This window comes from Diorhabda sublineata, chromosome 10, assembly GCF_026230105.1.
Source record: "Diorhabda sublineata isolate icDioSubl1.1 chromosome 10, icDioSubl1.1, whole genome shotgun sequence".
Classification (NCBI taxonomy): Eukaryota; Metazoa; Arthropoda; class Insecta; order Coleoptera; family Chrysomelidae; genus Diorhabda; species Diorhabda sublineata.
Window position 1 is genome coordinate 21,325,805 of NC_079483.1, and position 17,482 is coordinate 21,343,286.

General features: G+C 31.5%; 1 protein-coding gene and 1 long non-coding RNA gene across 3 annotated transcripts; one reads left to right on the forward strand and one right to left on the reverse strand.

The window, feature by feature from the left end:
* Positions 1 to 3,068: 3,068 nt before the first annotated feature.
* Positions 3,069 to 9,121, reverse strand: LOC130449666 (uncharacterized). Of its 2 annotated transcripts, XR_008910482.1 has the most exons (4): positions 8,377 to 9,121; positions 8,004 to 8,318; positions 7,391 to 7,582; positions 3,070 to 5,017 (listed from the first exon to the last, which is right to left on the reverse strand). It is a non-coding gene; the product is annotated as an uncharacterized LOC130449666 (long non-coding RNA). The 2 variants fall into 2 exon arrangements; XR_008910481.1 differs by having other exon boundaries at positions 3,069 to 5,017; positions 8,004 to 9,121.
* Positions 9,122 to 14,085: 4,964 nt separating this feature from the next.
* Positions 14,086 to 16,331, forward strand: LOC130449665 (uncharacterized). Its single transcript, XM_056787618.1, has 2 exons — positions 14,086 to 15,644; positions 15,742 to 16,331. Exons 1-2 carry the CDS (start codon positions 15,516 to 15,518, stop codon positions 16,225 to 16,227), a joined length of 615 nt encoding a protein of 204 aa, XP_056643596.1. The 5' UTR covers positions 14,086 to 15,515; the 3' UTR covers positions 16,228 to 16,331.
* The last annotated feature ends 1,151 nt before the right edge of the window (positions 16,332 to 17,482 follow it).

Below are 17,482 nucleotides of genomic sequence, written 5' to 3' on the forward strand. Positions count from 1 at the left end.
GTAATTTATGGTTATATATATTCTTATTCTTTATGTGTCTATATTCTTAAATTTTTAATATTTATGTCTCTATACTAAGGTTACATGGTTATATCCTATATCTAGATTTTATGTATTTATGTATTGTACGATTATACTAAAACGAGCCGAAACACACTAAACTTAATCAATGTCATTAACTTGGGAAGAATTTGAGTGAATCTAAAAGAAATAGTGGAAGATGTAAATAGACAAAGTAAGAGTTTTAAAAAAAAAGAGGTTCTAAAGAAACTCGAAATACATAGGGACGTAATTAGTAATTCATTAAGCTCTTATAATAATTTTATTTTTAATAATTAATATTAACAATATAATTAATTAATTAATATTTAAATTTTTCCTTATTAAATTATTTATTTAAGTCATCAAGAATTATGCAAACTATATTTTGATAAGATTCAAGATAAAATATCACGAATATTTGAAATATTAAATTATCAGATCTCATTACCACACTCAATTTTGCAAGAACTAAAGGGTGAAATATTACAAACAATATACAAGGTGAAATGGCGTTGAGTATGGATGCATTTTTTTAATTTAGCTAGCAGAATTTTACCAAATTTACCAAAGTTTTTATTGGGGGTGAATATATTAGATGCAAAGACGGTGTAAATTACTATGGATTGAGTTCCTCCATTGCTGCTGATGCATTTTTTTTTTTTTGGATAACGTATTACTCTTGGTACGACGATGAAAAGTCCAACAACCAGTAAAAAAAATTATTATTTCAAATAGATTAGGAGATTGCTGTAACTACACTACTCTAGAAGAATTGGAAACAGAAGCAACAATTCCATCGTTATAAAGGTATCAAGTTTGTCCGCCAGACATCATTATAAATTCCTCACTGTGCCCTGGTGTTGCCATTGACAATTTTGATAAGATACATTGACACCTTGGACGGAAAAGAAACTTGACATGATACTGTGGAGTTTTACCAAAACATCGATAATAATTCCCATAGCGAATTAAACTAAGATGATGGGAATTGTTATTCAGAACATTTATCACCAACACGAATATTTATTATCCCAATCAATTGATTAATCAACCTAATTACGCTCGATATTGAGTAAAATATTCAGATAATTTGAATAATGTCAATAAAATCTATCCCGGACTAGAAGATGATTTTAATAAAGGATATTTTGGAGTCAAGAGAACTGATAAGTCATTCTCATGAGAACCAATAGATCTCACTTTAGAACCAACTATAAATGCCGATGTGGCAAAATGACTTAGTGGAATTGCTCACTTTACTAATTTTATAGCTGCACGTCAACGCACATGTCTTGGATGTTTGTCTTAAGGTAAGATGTCACAGCAAAATTACAACCCAATAGAATAAAAATGTATGGAAAACAAATTGCTGATTTCATTGAAATAATCGAAAAAAATTGATTCGATCAAACATTATATAACGAGAATTTGTACAAGATTGCTACTTCAAGACCTGCTTCTCCTGAGGTTGCGGATTTTCTACTAAATAATGAAAAAATGCTAATGATTTAAGGAACCAATTTGTCAATGAATGCGTTGAAGATGAAAGTAGTTTTGTGAAGCCAATAAAAAAACTTGCTAAATCGCCAAAGAAAAATAAATTGATTTGGGGAATAAAATTGTTGAGTTGTGATTCTATTCAGTAGAATGTTGGGTATTTCCTTCACTCATAAGGTTCATATCGAGAAAGTTTTGACATTCCCACTTACTCCAATGCCAACATCAATGTGTCATCCGCATGGTTCAATCTGTAAAACTAACAAATCACAGTTAGCTAAGCTCATAGACACTGTTGAGCAACAAATGTCATCTTTTGATGTTTGTCTTGTTGATGTTTTCTTTTTGTTGCATCTAATGAAAGATGTACATATGACGGTATATCTAAAAAATTTGTGAGTACTATCTTCCATAAGAAATCTATTCGGATTGACATTATCTTCGTCCAATATTTTTTGCCGTCTATCAAAGATTGTGAGAGTTCACGCCGAGAAGAATCAACTTGTCCAGTATATATTGGTCCAAATCAAGTTAGGCCACATAATTTTGGAGCAGAATTCAAAAATATCCAATTCAAAGAAGCCCTTGTTAACTTTTCCATTAATCACTGGGATACTGAAGAAATGTTACTTTTATTGTTAATAAAACAATTTACGGAAGTTCTAATGAATGTCATTCTTAAAAAATTGTAAATAACAAAGTTATATTAAAATTACTGAAGAATCATTATCATATGAAAAACAAGAAGAAGCTGATTCTAGAATTATTTTCCACATTTGTCAAATTGATTTAGACGCAGAATTTGTTATATGCTGTTCAGACTCTGATATTTAAATTATACTGCTGGGAAATATGGATCATTTAAACGCATCTTTCAAAAATTTGGAAAAATATGGGTGTAGGCAATCATCAGCGATACATCAACGTAAATGAACTGTACCGAATCCTTGGTGTCTCTTTATAGAAAGCTATACCATGTTTCCAGGTGCTTACTGGATGTAAGTACACGCCAGCATTTTTTAGAAAAGGTAAAGTTAGGCCTTTTAAATCAAATTTTATTTTTAATAAATTCAATAAATTTTAAAATTTTAATGACGCATTTTTCAATTTTCTTCTCTCTAATTGAACTTTATTCCAATTTTATTTCTGTTCCAATGTTCAAAATTCAAAACTTTAAAAATTACGCGTTCAATAATTATTATAAAATTCAGGATTATTACTTGTACAAGTAGGATGCGCATTAACAAACGCAACTGCTACTGCTAGCCAGGTAGCCCAGGCTCTAACCGAAAGAGTAAGAAGAACGACATATCAAAAAATCAACTGACCTGTAATTCTCTCTCAAAAACGTTACTAGCTCCTATACTACTACTCTTCAACTGAGTATAGAAAAATCATTTTCCTGTCAAATAATGAATACAATAATTTGAAGTGGCATCCTATCATTATTATTTGTGTTTCCATTAATGAATTGTAGTTGACATTCAAAAGATGGAGCATTTCAATATTGGAAAGACCTAAAAAAAACACTTTCTTTATTTATACTCAGCTACTAAGCCTTTTGATGTGTTTAAAAAAATATTTATTTAAAATGTTGTCTTGTTCATTAAACAAATACCTCAAAGTTTGTATGGGAAGAAAAATGTATATTGTAATCACATATTTTATTACCTTCACTTTCTACAATATGCAATAGTTAAATACAGAGTACACACGTAAATATGTTAACCTGTGAAATAGAGTAGCAGCATTTTGGTTATATAATATCGTCGACAGACCAGCAAATGCCAAATGTAGTTCCAAAGAATATAAAAAAATTGTATATTTTAAACGAGATATCCCCTACAATATTTGACAATTTTCAATTATTTTTTTATTGCCAGATAAAGGCAAATATATATTGACCATCGATGTGAGGAAAGTAGGAAAATGTTTTTATTACAACCGTTGCGTTGGTATCAACATGCTGAGAAAATAAAATGAGTCACTTTGTTTATACTGATTTTATAATGATATAATATTGGTTTTATTTTATTAAATTATTCTTTTCTATGTTAGGCTAAGAACTCATAGACTACAATATGTAAATACTCATTTTGTTTAGATTTCTTTGTTTCTAACATAATGGAGCGCCTCCTCTTCATCTCAGAGGTGTTCTTTGGCTAGGGATGGCCAACCCGCTGCTTGCCTGGGAGAGTTTGGTGGTTTAAAAATTTATCAAACATTTAAAAAAAAATTATTATTGTTCCAATAGTCTATTCTGGAATGCCTGAAAACGCGGAATCGCAACAAAAGTAAAAATAATAATCTAATCTGAAAAAAACATATACGAGCAAATAGTATTGTTTTCACTTTTGAAAAATCTGAAAATACAAGCATTTTTGCTGATTTACAAAAGCTTAGTGAAAATTCGAGAAACAAATATCTCACCAAATGACTAAATAGGGAAATTATTAAATACTACAAGTTATTTTATAATAATAATTAATTCTGTTTAAAATGTTAACTCCCAAGTTTTTGGTATTTATTTATATTAATACTAATATAATTTTATGTGTGGCTCGCCGAAATATCAACACAATAACTTATTGTATTATTTGTATACAGATTGGCTTTTTTTTCTATTTTCTTGGCCCGCAAGATCATTTGGGATGGTCACTCCTAGGAGAGATAGATTCAAATATATTAAAAAAATGTGAAGATCTGAATACAATTGAATATAAAAACATAACCTATAAAAATGCTGATATTTGCAGACGATATAATGTTATAGTAAATTTTAAAAATAGAATACAAAAATTAATGGATGTCTGATCCTTAGAAATAAGAAAAATAACAAAACTAAAGTTGAAATAATAAATGTAAATCAAAAGAAACCAAATCTGAAGCTAAAACTTCAGGGAGAATAACGACATCAGGATACCTTAGCATGGTACCAACAGAAGACAGAAAACCAGCTAAAAGAACAAATAAATTTACAACAGTACCAACTATAACCTACACAGCAGAATATATGACAATAAAGAGAAAACATATCTTAACCAATGATAATTAAACATTCGAAAGAAAATTAATTAGGATAAAACAAAGAATATAGAAATTGAAAAATTATTAAAACAAAAATCAATAAAAATTGAGACAAGATACAGCTGAATTGATTTAGTATATATTATAAGAATGAAGATATGTACACTACTCCATTGAAAACTGAGAAAAAACTATGGTGAATAGAGCTAATGAAAGAACTAAGAATAAAAATATGAGATCACAGGAAATATACTAACCTCCAAAACACCTTCAAACGGTACAAATTTACATAGTGAATCCATTTTTTGCTCTCATCTATCGTGATAATGACTTCTCCACTCCATTTTAACCATTTCTTAAGTCAGCCGGTCAATTCCTTTTCATTGTTCTTGTATTTTGGAGTCTGGAAGGAAATTAATCGAAGGAAACCAACTCTCGACCTCACAGCGCACTAGAAGAAAATTGGCTCAACATTACAAAAGAAACCATATCGAACTTGATTCAGCTAATGTCTAATCATATGAGAAATATTAGTATAGAAATTACCCATTATTGAAAATTAATATATAATAATATATAATAAATAGTTAATACGCCATCATTGTTACGATAATAAAACGAGTTAATTTATATTATTAGTAAGAACATTTAATTTTTTTTATTTGATGCCTATTTGAAGTCAAATATTACCAAAGGAACTATTTTTATGTCAAATTCAGACGAAGCTACTTCCTATTTCACAAAGGTGTGAGCACTTTCATAAATATATTTTTAGTGGAACTGTGATTTTTGAAAGTAATGAAAAGACTTTAACAATTTTTCTAAGAATCATAAGAATAAACCCATCTAAAACTTCAAATATTAGGTTAAATTTGGAACAGTACCATATTATGATATCTTTATTGAATTGAAAATTGGGTAATAAACTTTTTCTTGCAGATGCACTATCAATATCGTTTAACACAGACTTAAATTATTTAATATTGGTACATCAGAAAAATGTATTGAAAGCCTGAGTCCGTTCTATCTATGAAACTGAGTTTATGCATAATTTTATTAATAAAAAATCAAAAATTATGGATCTTTAAGCATGAGGTGTTCAGACGAAGTTATCTAAAATCTAAGGAGATGGCAGGAAAAAAAGCTACAAGCTTGTTTTTGGGAGAAACTTCAAATTTCTTCACACTCACCTCTCAAACTTTTCAAATAGAAATCAAACATAACATGAAAATAAAAACTCTCATCTTTACAAGAGACAAGATGATCACAAATGCTCGGTTTTGGTTAGGTTCCCGGTGTAAAAAAGATCTTTTATTAGGCCCCACAAATAAAAATCTAGGCAAGTTAGGTCTGAAGATCTGTATGGCCAAATAAATAAACTTGTCCTATCCACCTATCAGGAAAAGTTTGATCTAAAAAATGCACAACTTATATGGAATAATATGCCGGGTAATCATCAGATTGTAAGAACATGTCACTACAAATGACTAAGTAAGGGCATATTTTCTAAAAGAAAAGACACAATTCGTTTTTTCACAAGTATAAATATTTTTCTTAATTAACTATCTCATTAAAAAAACTGGCCCAATTATTTGTCCGCCTAGAAACCCACGCCACTCATTTACAGACCAACGACCCTGATGTTGGATTTCCCGCATCCAATGGGGATTCGTTTGGAACCAGTAGTGTTGTTAATTGTTAGATTTATTACCTAGTTTATTTAATGATACGTTTTCATTGTTAGTAATATTAGCTTCACTTTTAGATAGCGCCATTCATCGGCAAATCTAAGATTATTATAAGAACAGTTTAAATGACTGCAGGTAAGCCAATGTAAGAACTTTCCATACATTCTAATTTTGTTTTTATAAAGATTATAATAAGAATGAGTATTAGTTTTAGACTGATAGGTCTACTACTCTATTTTCTATGAAAAAGTATCATTTTCCTTCGATTTGAAGAGTTTCGTAATAATTGCTATGCTTTTTCTTTCAGCCCACAACATATTTAATACTGATTTGAACATATCACCTCTGGGATCACTGAAAATACCTTCTCAATATATATTCACCCATGTATCTAAAAGTATGACATCGAATCCAATAAAGGTATATTCATAAAGATTGTATAATCTAATACATAAAATTCTCGTGTAGTCGTATTTGTTGCCAAACTCCTCCAAATTAACTGGACCGATTTTCGTGATTTTTTATGTGAATATAGTGTAAGCCCAAGAATCGGCCAACATCTATTTTTCATATCTCTATATGTTAAGGGTCGCTCACACCAAAATAATGCCTAAGAAAATATTTCAAAGAAATAATGTTTATGGCAAAACAACTTTTGACGGGTCAGCTAATATTTATTATAATAATTAGATAGAAGGGTGAATACTCAATACATTCTTGTATAAAGAAGTATATTACATTTATGTAATTTTGATGACCTATATATTTTGTAAAATATGTATTAGAATGGTCAAAAACTTGAATTGATGTTTCCCAAAAATGGGTCATAACATGAATTTGAATATAATAATAGAACCAATTTTTGAAAATATTTTCTAGTTTACAAATTTATGGTAAAATTCAACTAATTTGTTTTTTGTGCCATACTTAAAAAACCGACTCGACAATTTCATCTTAGATGAGAACTTTAGTTCCTTAAAATGGAGTTTTGAATTAAAGTAAAGGTAAAATAACATCTAATATCTGTTATTAGCAATCGACAGAAAAGTTTCTGGACATTCCACATTTTCATAAAAATACCCCCCCAAAAAAAAAGAAGAAAACTTGGAGAAAATAATAAAATGTATTACACTCACCATTTGTACTGAAGCTATACAAATAATTATTTGCAGCTTTCTTACTACATATTGAATAAAAGGAGATTAGTAAGATTATCAAGTCATATAGATCCATCCAAAGAGCAAATACTCATTGCGATTAATCTTGTTTTCTACTATTTGCATTTTAACATTTTAGTTGGCAAATCAGTTTCAAGTTACTACTTCAACCTAAAAACAAGAAAACACTTCTTCAGTTGAGCGACACAAAATGTATAGTTTGCTTAATATTGGGTATTGTGATAAAAAGAAAATTTTTTTCTTTAGTAATAATTCAATTTCCACTGCTGCATTCACAGCATTCAGTTGAAGTTAGAGGCCTTTTCCTGTTTTCTTTCTTCCCCCAAAATAAAAAAAATTATACATTACATTTAATAATTCAACAGAAAAACATTTTCACACATATGTTTTTTTGGAAAAGATCACTTTTTATATGTATCAATATTTCTGCGCCTACAAAAATGAGGCTTGTGTGATTTAAATAAATCCAAAATATAGTGTTAAATTATAGAAAAAATCAGCTTTCCCCCACAAAAATTCACACAAATACGAATCTAGCATATTCCGATATTTTACTAATTCGTACTTGTACCTTATCTTTGCTCTTTATGTATGTGCTCCAGTTTCCTTATTAACAGTGAAGTGTATAAAATTCATCTTCTACTTTTGTAGTTTTGGTATTGGAATTCCACACATCAGACATAATAGTAGTTCCGGGTTCTAAGTACTGGCCAATAATATAAAGCCACACTTTTTTTCTCCTGAAAGGCACGGCAAACAAAAACATTTCCCATCCTCTTGACAAATTCCCACAAACACCTAGTGATGCGTCCTCAATTGTATATCGTTTGTGAATAAACAGGACTCATCAATTTATATGGTTTTTTTGGGTTCTTGCAACAATTCCCTAAAATAATTTTTCCATTCGGTTACCTCATCATTACTCGACCCTAATTCTTTCGTACCCTATTTCTCTTGTGGCCATGCATGTATCAATAATGCTAGGGTTTCATAATAATGTATTGCATTCCAACCAAGTCCCCATTCTCATAAGTTTCTCGAATTGGCAACTTCTCTTCTTGTACACCCACCGAACTTAATTATTACTATAAATAGTACGCATCACTTGTTTCTGCTGTTTCCTTTTGAAATAATAATTTTTTTTAAATTCTGCTGTTTCCTTTTGGAATAATACACTTTTTTTAAAAATTCTACTGCATTTTTTCGACACTACTTTTTTCAATGAAAAAGTATATAAAAAGTACAAAAGTACAAAGTACAAACTTCATTCCTGTATTTTGCATACAAGTCAATCAACTGTTTCATGTTGCTTCGTTGTTTATTGTTCAATTTCTTTTTTTTTTTATATGTTTTATTAAAACTATATTTATTTACTAGTAGTTTTATTTGTTAGCACTTTCATTATCAGGTTTTCATGCTAACATATTTTTTTTTACTGTGCTATCTTCTTCTTTTTTATATCTCTCGACAGGACTAGGGATATGCGATATAAATCGATGCATCGAAAACATTATAAATTTTTTTAAGCATGTTTTTAGAGATATTCATTCATACTTCTCTGCAAAACTATTTGACTGGTGATAAAAAAGGATAGAAAACTCCAAATAAAAATTCCATGATTTAGTAAAATTTCTAAATTCTATACTGTTATAGGGAACATTATCAGCATAGAAGATATCTGGAACACCAAATTTAGAAAACAAAACCTTACAATGCTTGATCATAGTAAAAGCTGTTTTATTTTGGGTTGGAAAAACTTTCAACCAATGAGAGTAGCTGTCAACAATTAACAAATAGCTTTTGGACTGGTAATCAAAAAAGTCGGAAAATAATATTTGCCACGGTCTTTGGTTGCGTCCATAAGTTACAGGAGGTGTTCAAAGGAGGAGGGGGTCAAGTTAAATCTTTCCAGATCTAACTTGGGGAGAGGGGGATTTCAACAAATAGAGAACCATGTAAAATTGTGTGAAAGTAAAGTTAAATTGAAGTAAGAAATTTTTCTAGAATAAAAATATATGCGAAATTTTACACAATGGTGTTTGTCGTACTACCCCGAACTCCGCAGAATAGCACAATAGCTCCCAGATTGTTTATGTGCTTTCGACCAGCCGCAAGAATAGTTCACCAATAGGATTGCTCAATAAACTGAATGTGTCTGCCATGTGCGTGCGAAAAATCGCCATACGTGACGTCACCTGCAGACCTCGACCGGTCTTAACTCTTTGTTGAGCTAGACTATTTGATGAGTTTAAAGGCCAATTTTAACAAAAATACAGTTATTTTTTTAAGTTATATTCATTATTATGAATTAATATTAATTTAAAATCCAATTTCCAATTATTCAGTTAATTTTAAGTTCCATTTATAATAGGTATACAATGAAGAAAAGAAATTAAAGAAAATGAATTATTTTTTAAAATGATCTGTATTTTATAATTAGTAAAACAGAAGCCATTAACAAACTTTAAACTAAAAATTAAAAAGTAAAAACAAATGAAATGATTTAAACTGATTTATGAAAAATATTTCTAATAATAATCTAAATTATTAAATTTAAGAAAAATAATAAAATATCAGATATATATAAAATAAAGAGATAGGTAGAAATCTGTCAATGAGTAATTTTGAACATTTTTTTTCCAGTTTTTCTGCCGTCATCTTCATCCCCTTTTACAGACTTTCTCTTCAAATTCGTGCTTTCAAATTTAGCTTTTAGATTTCTAAAATTTATTCTGATTATAGTCCTTAATTTACAAAAAGCCTTAATTATTTTAAATGGATAGTTCGAATCTTTTTTAAAGATTTTCTTTGCTAAATTAAAAACAACACCTGGCCCTTTTCTCCATGATGGCTTTCAAAATAAGTGTTCCAAGTTTTAACTTTTTTTAAAAATTCTTCTGATGGCTTAGTGGGACCACCGTACGACAGTTGTTGAATCCAAGAAGGAATACTAAGTACATACGAGTGTTCTTGTGTCGTTTCGTATGTAAAATCACCCAGACTTGGAAAAATATTTTTGTATTTTTTAGCAAGATAACCAGCAATATATTCTAGAGCATCATTAGTCGTTTCCTGTGAATTTTGATGATAATCTGAGCATGAGGATAAATCAGATGAAACTGATGAAAAAGAAGAACTGCCTTGCGTTTCGTTAATATCAAAGGACTGCTCAGCTTCACTGGCAACATTCGCAGTTTTCAAAACATTTGGGGCGATGTACTCTTCCAGTACTTTTTCATCAGTGTTGACACCCGACCCTAAGATACCAGGATTTTTTCCTAATAAAATCATGCGAATCCTGTAAATCGCAGATAAAGGTGACGGATGCTCATCTGGCCCTCCTCTACTTCTCATTTGGAAAAAGAAGTTTTCTAAACTGTCCTGATTTAATTTATGGGTGCATATGTACTTTACATCCATACTTTCTTTCATGTTCTCATAAAGTAGCTGTAATGAAGATATTGATATTAACATACCTTTTTGGAATGTCATCAAACAATTTTTTCCAATTACTCTCATTGATTTTACAATTTGATAAATTTTGTTGAGGTGTTGTTTTTGGTTTTCTAAATCTATGCCATAAGCATGTTTTGTAGGTATATTTGCCCTCGGAACATAGCTATTGAAAATATCAAACCATGCATTTATGTCAGCAATAAAATGCCCTAGATTTTCTGACATATTTTTGTCTTGTCCAGGCTTGTATCGCAAAAGTACAGTGGAAACACTATTGGAGAGCAATTCAGCAGCTAGTTTTACATTTTGTCTGAGAGTTTTTTCCACATCAAGATGTTTTTTGTTAATTTTCCAGCAGGGATTTACTTCATTATCAGTAAGCGTTACCAGAGCTTCAAGTGGACTTTTATTCACGAATAAATTATCTTCAAGCATAAAACCTTTGTCAAGTAGCCAGTTGCGTAATAGTTTTAGCAGGTGAGGTGCATCGGCAAACATATACACATTCTTACCACTAACAGGATGCTTAAAAGATGTCTGATTAATATCGATATTTAACTGTTTCCATAATCCCACATTACTTGCACCACAATCGCTCACACATGCCACTACATTGAAATTTATTTTATGCAGTTCAGTTATAATATCCATTAAAAGAGATTTGGTCATTTTTTGATCGAAACCTATATAAATTGGTTGTTTCCAGTTTGAAAAGAGCCCTCTAGCCATGACTACTTGCATATAATTATGTGGTCCTAGCACTTCATCTTGAGCAATATTATATTCTTCAGTTTTCTTGACCTTCACTTCATCGTTCTGTAAAACTACTGTCCTTTCAAAATCAGAAAATGACTCTCCGGCTAGTTTCAGCAGAAATAAAACATCTTTCAAAATACCCTGATTAAGGTTTAGTTGGGAAGCCCACCTTCTTAATGATGAAAGACCAGGTAACGAGTAATGCAACTTATTTCTTAAAATTAAATATGACTTCTTGCTGTAGTATCTTAGCGTAAAGGCTGTTGCAATTTCTTCTCTTGTCCAGTTGACTCTTTTCTTTTTTTTTAACAATAAATCAATTTGGTTTTGAGTAAGAACAGTTCTAAGTATAGCAGACGCAGCTTCATTTCTCTGAAACAGAGATGTTACCTTGGGACTAGATTTATAGCATTTATTTTTGAAATATTTCAATTGTTCATTAAGTTTTTTGATATTTGTGCTTTTTATATTACTTCTGGATTTTAAAAGAGCATACTGTCTTTCTAACTTTTCATATTTCTCTACAGACTCATTGTACAAAGCCTTATAATCATAGTTTTCTGGGACAAAGTTGGGGGTTGATGAAGTGGAAGGCTCTGGTACATGCTCTTCAAACTGAATACTTCCAAAAGATTTAGGATTATGGTCTTCGGTATCATCAGAAAAAGTATTAATAGGAGCTGTTAACGTGGCTACTTTTAAAAGTTTGTTCACTTCCTCCTTTGCATTTCGTTTGGCCAGTCTTTCTTCTCTGGAACTGATGCTTGAACTACTAGCTTCACTTGTTGATTTTTTTGAATACAATCCCAAAGTAGGAACAGCGGTTTTTTTCAATATTTTTCGTAGTGGTAAACCTAAAATACATATACATATTATATATATTTATGAACAAATTGAGTTACTAAATTTCATTACCAAAATCATTTTGGGACAGTATAGACTTTGAAAGCTATAAACTATTACACTAAACAATTAAATAATTCACCAACCTAATAATTCATTCTGTAAGTCTCTTTCATAATCCTTTTCTGTGAAATGAACTGAGCAGATGTAGCTAGTATCAGGGTTAAATTTATCTTCCCGTTTGCATCGTAATATCCATTCTTTTCTCATAGTTTGGGAAACAAGATCTTTAGCTTTGGGAAACCGATGAAATATAAAATATTCATGTTCTTGCTGCCTTGTTTTATAGGTATTACCACAACCATACACAGCACAACGTGTACTAGGCATTTTGATTTTTGGACATATACTACATGCACTAAAATCAAACAAACAAAGTTTCATTTAGCAAAAAAAAGTAAAATAAAAATCTAGATTAGTTGCTGGACAAATGCAAACCAACCGACCAAAAACGCTGTTATGATTCGCCCATTTTTTTAATTTTTTATTGTGGTGTATAAAGAATAGAAATTTAAAGAAGCCAATTAAATTGTCATTTCTGCTCAGCTGGTTTTCTTTCAGCCAGTAACTGACTTGGATTTTAATTTTTGTTTTGCTATTTAAATCCAGCTTTAATATAACAAAACATTTTTACCTACCCTTGAAAGTCTCACAAGATTATTTTGCCTTAAACAATAATATTGTCTTTGTTCACTATTCTCCACATATATAATGCACACAAATAATAGTTTTTAAAACGTAGAACTAAGTAAAAAACGAATTTCCAACTCTTCAATCACTTGTACGACCTTTTCGAATTAACAAAAACACAAGCAATACCGCACAGCGTAAATGGTAAACAAGCCGACGAGGTCTGCAGGTGACGTAAGCATCACTTGACCTTGGCTCAAGAATTGGCGTATGTACGTCTTATGGGATTGATCAATCCTATTGGTGAACTATTCTTGGACCAGTCGTATCGATACGTGCGACTCGATGAATGTCGTAGCGTAAAGACCCGAGTAACCGCGACGCAAGTACAGGTCCTATAACCTGCTTTGTTGATGCCCGCAAATATTTTATTTAACAACTTTTTTGTTACTATTTTAATGATTAAACAAGAGTTTTCAAGAATATTATAATGCTTTCGTTAAAGGACACATCTACAAGACAAAGAAATGCTGTCAAGAATAAGTGGTAAAGTTATGGAACACAGCAAAACAAAAGTATCCAAAGAAAGAAGATTTGATGAAACATATTCAGCATGAGATTGATCAGCAGCGGAAAAAAAGGTCTCTCTCTCTCTAAGGTAGGTTAGATACCTCTATTTATTTATGGTATAAATTTAATTTTAATTCAACTAAATGTTCTTGATTTTAGGTATTTTAGGTCCTTTAGCTATTTTAGAGACCTAAAATCAAGAAAATTTAGATGCATTGATATATCAAAAGGTCTAAGAAATAAGAAATAGGAGAAATTTAATTTTATGTACAATATATTTCAAGATTGTGCTGAGGAGAAAAAAATATAGATCTTCTTAGCGGAAAGTTAAAAAATATGCATAATTTTGTTCTAAACGTCTCTAATTCGTGAATCTTGAGTCTTTATAATGATATATTTATTCAAGGGAAACACTCGGAGCTCTGATAATGTTTCAACACAAGTGCTCAAGGTATGTCAAACTTAGAATGCGCGAGTCAAACTGAAATTAACATCCAGATTACTCAACATGAGGAATCAGTGACACGAAATGAACCTCAACTGGCAGGTTAGTGTTTACCTTTTTTTGTATGTGCGATATTTTCTTTATTTTTTCTTCCCCTACAGGTGCTACAAAACGGAAAATTCAGCGACGATGAGAGATGAGAAGTTGCGGTAAGAAATTGATAATTTTGAAAAACAGCTCAAACCTAAGGAGAACCAAAGAGTATACTCGATGAAGCATAGAAAAAATAAAAATTATCGAATTGTGTTCTAAAAATCCTGGAGCAGCAAAATCGTTGATACTTCGAGCAAGGTCTAGACGTCCGCGCTTGGAGGAAGAGCAGTCTGAATTGCTGAAAACTATTAGTGATTTAGCTATGTTTGGTGCATCAGCTGAGGAACGGAGTCTCTGTGAAATTGTTCCTAGTGTCCATAGTCTTTCAGAGCTGCTCACTGAAAAACTTATCGAGCTGGGATTTAATATTTCTCGAAGCGCCGCTTACATTCCACTGTTACCTAGACGGGCAGATACGCGCTAGGCTAAGCGCCACGTAGTGACTGTACCGGTGAAGTTGAGTCGTCCCGAAGCAGACCATCATAAAGCGCACCAAGACCAATACTTTTCTGTAGCTTCCATAAGGTCACTAGAAACTGTAGCCTCAATACTTGACCCTGATTCTATATCTTTTTTATCCCAAGATGACAAAGCATGGGTCCCCATAGGATTGACAACAGCAAACAAACAGGCGCCTTTGCTAATGCACGTTGAGTATAAAGTGTCGTTACCAGATCACGACTTTATAATTGCTGCAAGACATAAATTGATCCCGAGTGTCTATGCTTTGTGTGAAGTAAAACCGAATGAGATGGGGCGGCCAGAAGCCGTCTCATATAGTGGACCAACATATATAGCAATCCGAAGTGGTAAGCACTCGTCTTCGACTGCAATTAGTCAAGCTGAAGACTTGGACACTCTCTTAACTCTTCAGCCTTTTGGTAAATTAATGAAAAACGAAGACGATAAAATCAAGCCTGTCCTTATTATTTCGAACGATGGCGGTCCCGATGAGAACCCGCGATATTTGACGCAATATTCATTGGGACTAATGCCCCCGGCAGAAGTGCTTTTAATAGAGTAGAGAGACGCATGGCTCCACTTAGCCGAGAACTATCAGGTGTTGTTCTTCCCCACGACTCTTTTGAGACACATCTTGACTCCACGGTAAAACAATTAATGATGATTTAAAAAAAAGATAACTTCAAAAAAGCAGAAATATGGTCCGCAATGTGCATTGATAGACACAAAGTTATTGCTAATTACATCGACCCAAACGACGACATTTCTAATGTTCCAGATTTTCCAGCTGAAGAATGGTACACCGAGCATTTTAGAGAGAGTCAATATTTACTTCAGGTAAACAAAATTACCATTTTTCTAAAATATTTTTTTAACAAGCATCCATGCCGACAAATGCATCTTTATAAATAATCAAAAATAATTATTATTTTAGGTTGTAAAATGCGATGATCAGCAGTGCTGCAATCCACGTCGGAGTTCTTTACATGATCTTTTTTTATTATCTCCATATCCCATTCAAGTTAATGGACATCCGGCGATTCCGGATCCTGAACAGCATGATGGAAAAACATTTGCAACATTCTTCATTCGCCATTGCCTACCTATTCAACCATTACACACCCTCACAAGCATGCTTTATGATGACCTCTATTGTCCAAGTTTACGTCACGATATAGAAAAGAGATGCTTCAATACATGTGGTATCTATTTCGCATCCATCATCATGCACGAGATGTGCAAACACTTAAATTGCGACCACCGTGTATTGTTTCAAGACCAGCGACTGTGTGCAAGCGACAAAGGTTTGGAGTGGCTCAATCAGAACGAAGTTGAAGGAGCAGATGATTTCATTGAAAATTATTTGAATATGTTGGTTCTAGTAGTCACTCTTGGGAGTACACGAGTCTCCATGGACTGAATTAGAATAATCTCTTATTAATTTACGTTGAAGTATTTATTATTTAATTTCATCACAGTGATTTTAAACTAAGGCAATATTCTCAAATCACAATTGTATACTAGTCTTTAATAAAAGTGATAGAGCAAATTGTTTTTTTTTTGTATTTTTTTTAAATCCAATGAATTTTACAGCCAAAAACACATTATAAAAAATCTCACGTGAGAATGGGGAGGGGGGGTGTAGGTAGTAAAGAAAAATCTTACGAAATCTCATCAGGAGGGCGGGGAGTCGAAAAATCCTAGAAAATGTCTCACGTAATTCATGGACGCCCCCTTTCTGGTGTTTTATGGGGTACAAGAGTCTCTTTTAGGTTAGCTGGCCTATTGAATTGACAAGTTTCACAATTTCTTACATAGTTCTCAATATCTTTAGACATTTTGAGCCATATCACAATTTTACGTGATTGTAATTTACATTTTTACATTCCAAAGTTGACCAAATGTATTAATTTAAACATACTACTTCCAAGTTTCAGAAGGAACAACAATTTTTTTGGTTGTAAAATAGCAAATTGTCAGAAAAATATTTGTTATGTCTCAAGTTTAAGGAATATTTCAATTCAGAAGTCAACTTTTTATCAGTGTTGGGCTATGAGTTATACAACAATCATTATTAACAGCATTTTGAAAAACAATTTCCTTTTCTGCAGACATCGGTACAGTTAAAGAGAGTGCATGAACAGTGTATTCTAGTTCTGTATCTAAGGGAGTCTCTGATTTAATATAAGATCAACTTAATGCATCTGCGACATACATCTTAGGACTAGGTAAATATCTTGGGTCTAAAAGTTTTTCAATCGCCGAAACAGCTTGTACATTTTTTTAGAAGGTTGCATTTTATATTGCAGCTTATCAAAGTTAAATTTTATATATTTTAAAGATCATTTCTAATATTTTTTAAATTTAATTACAGATTAAATTGCTTTTCCTTCCAGCTTAGCTAAAATTTCGTCACACCTAGGAATAATATAATGCTCTCGACAAATATATTTGTTCAATGGTTTTGGATCTAAACACAAACAAAGTAATACATTAGAAATCTCAACAATCATCAATGAATTAACCCAATCAGTTGGAAACTCAACTTTAGAAATTATACTTTTTTGTTCAAGATTATCTAACGTTGATTTTAGTTTTTCATTAAAGGCCAATGGTACCTTCTTTGTGTTTGTATAATCTAATTTCCACATAATCTGAAATTCATCCGAAGCCCT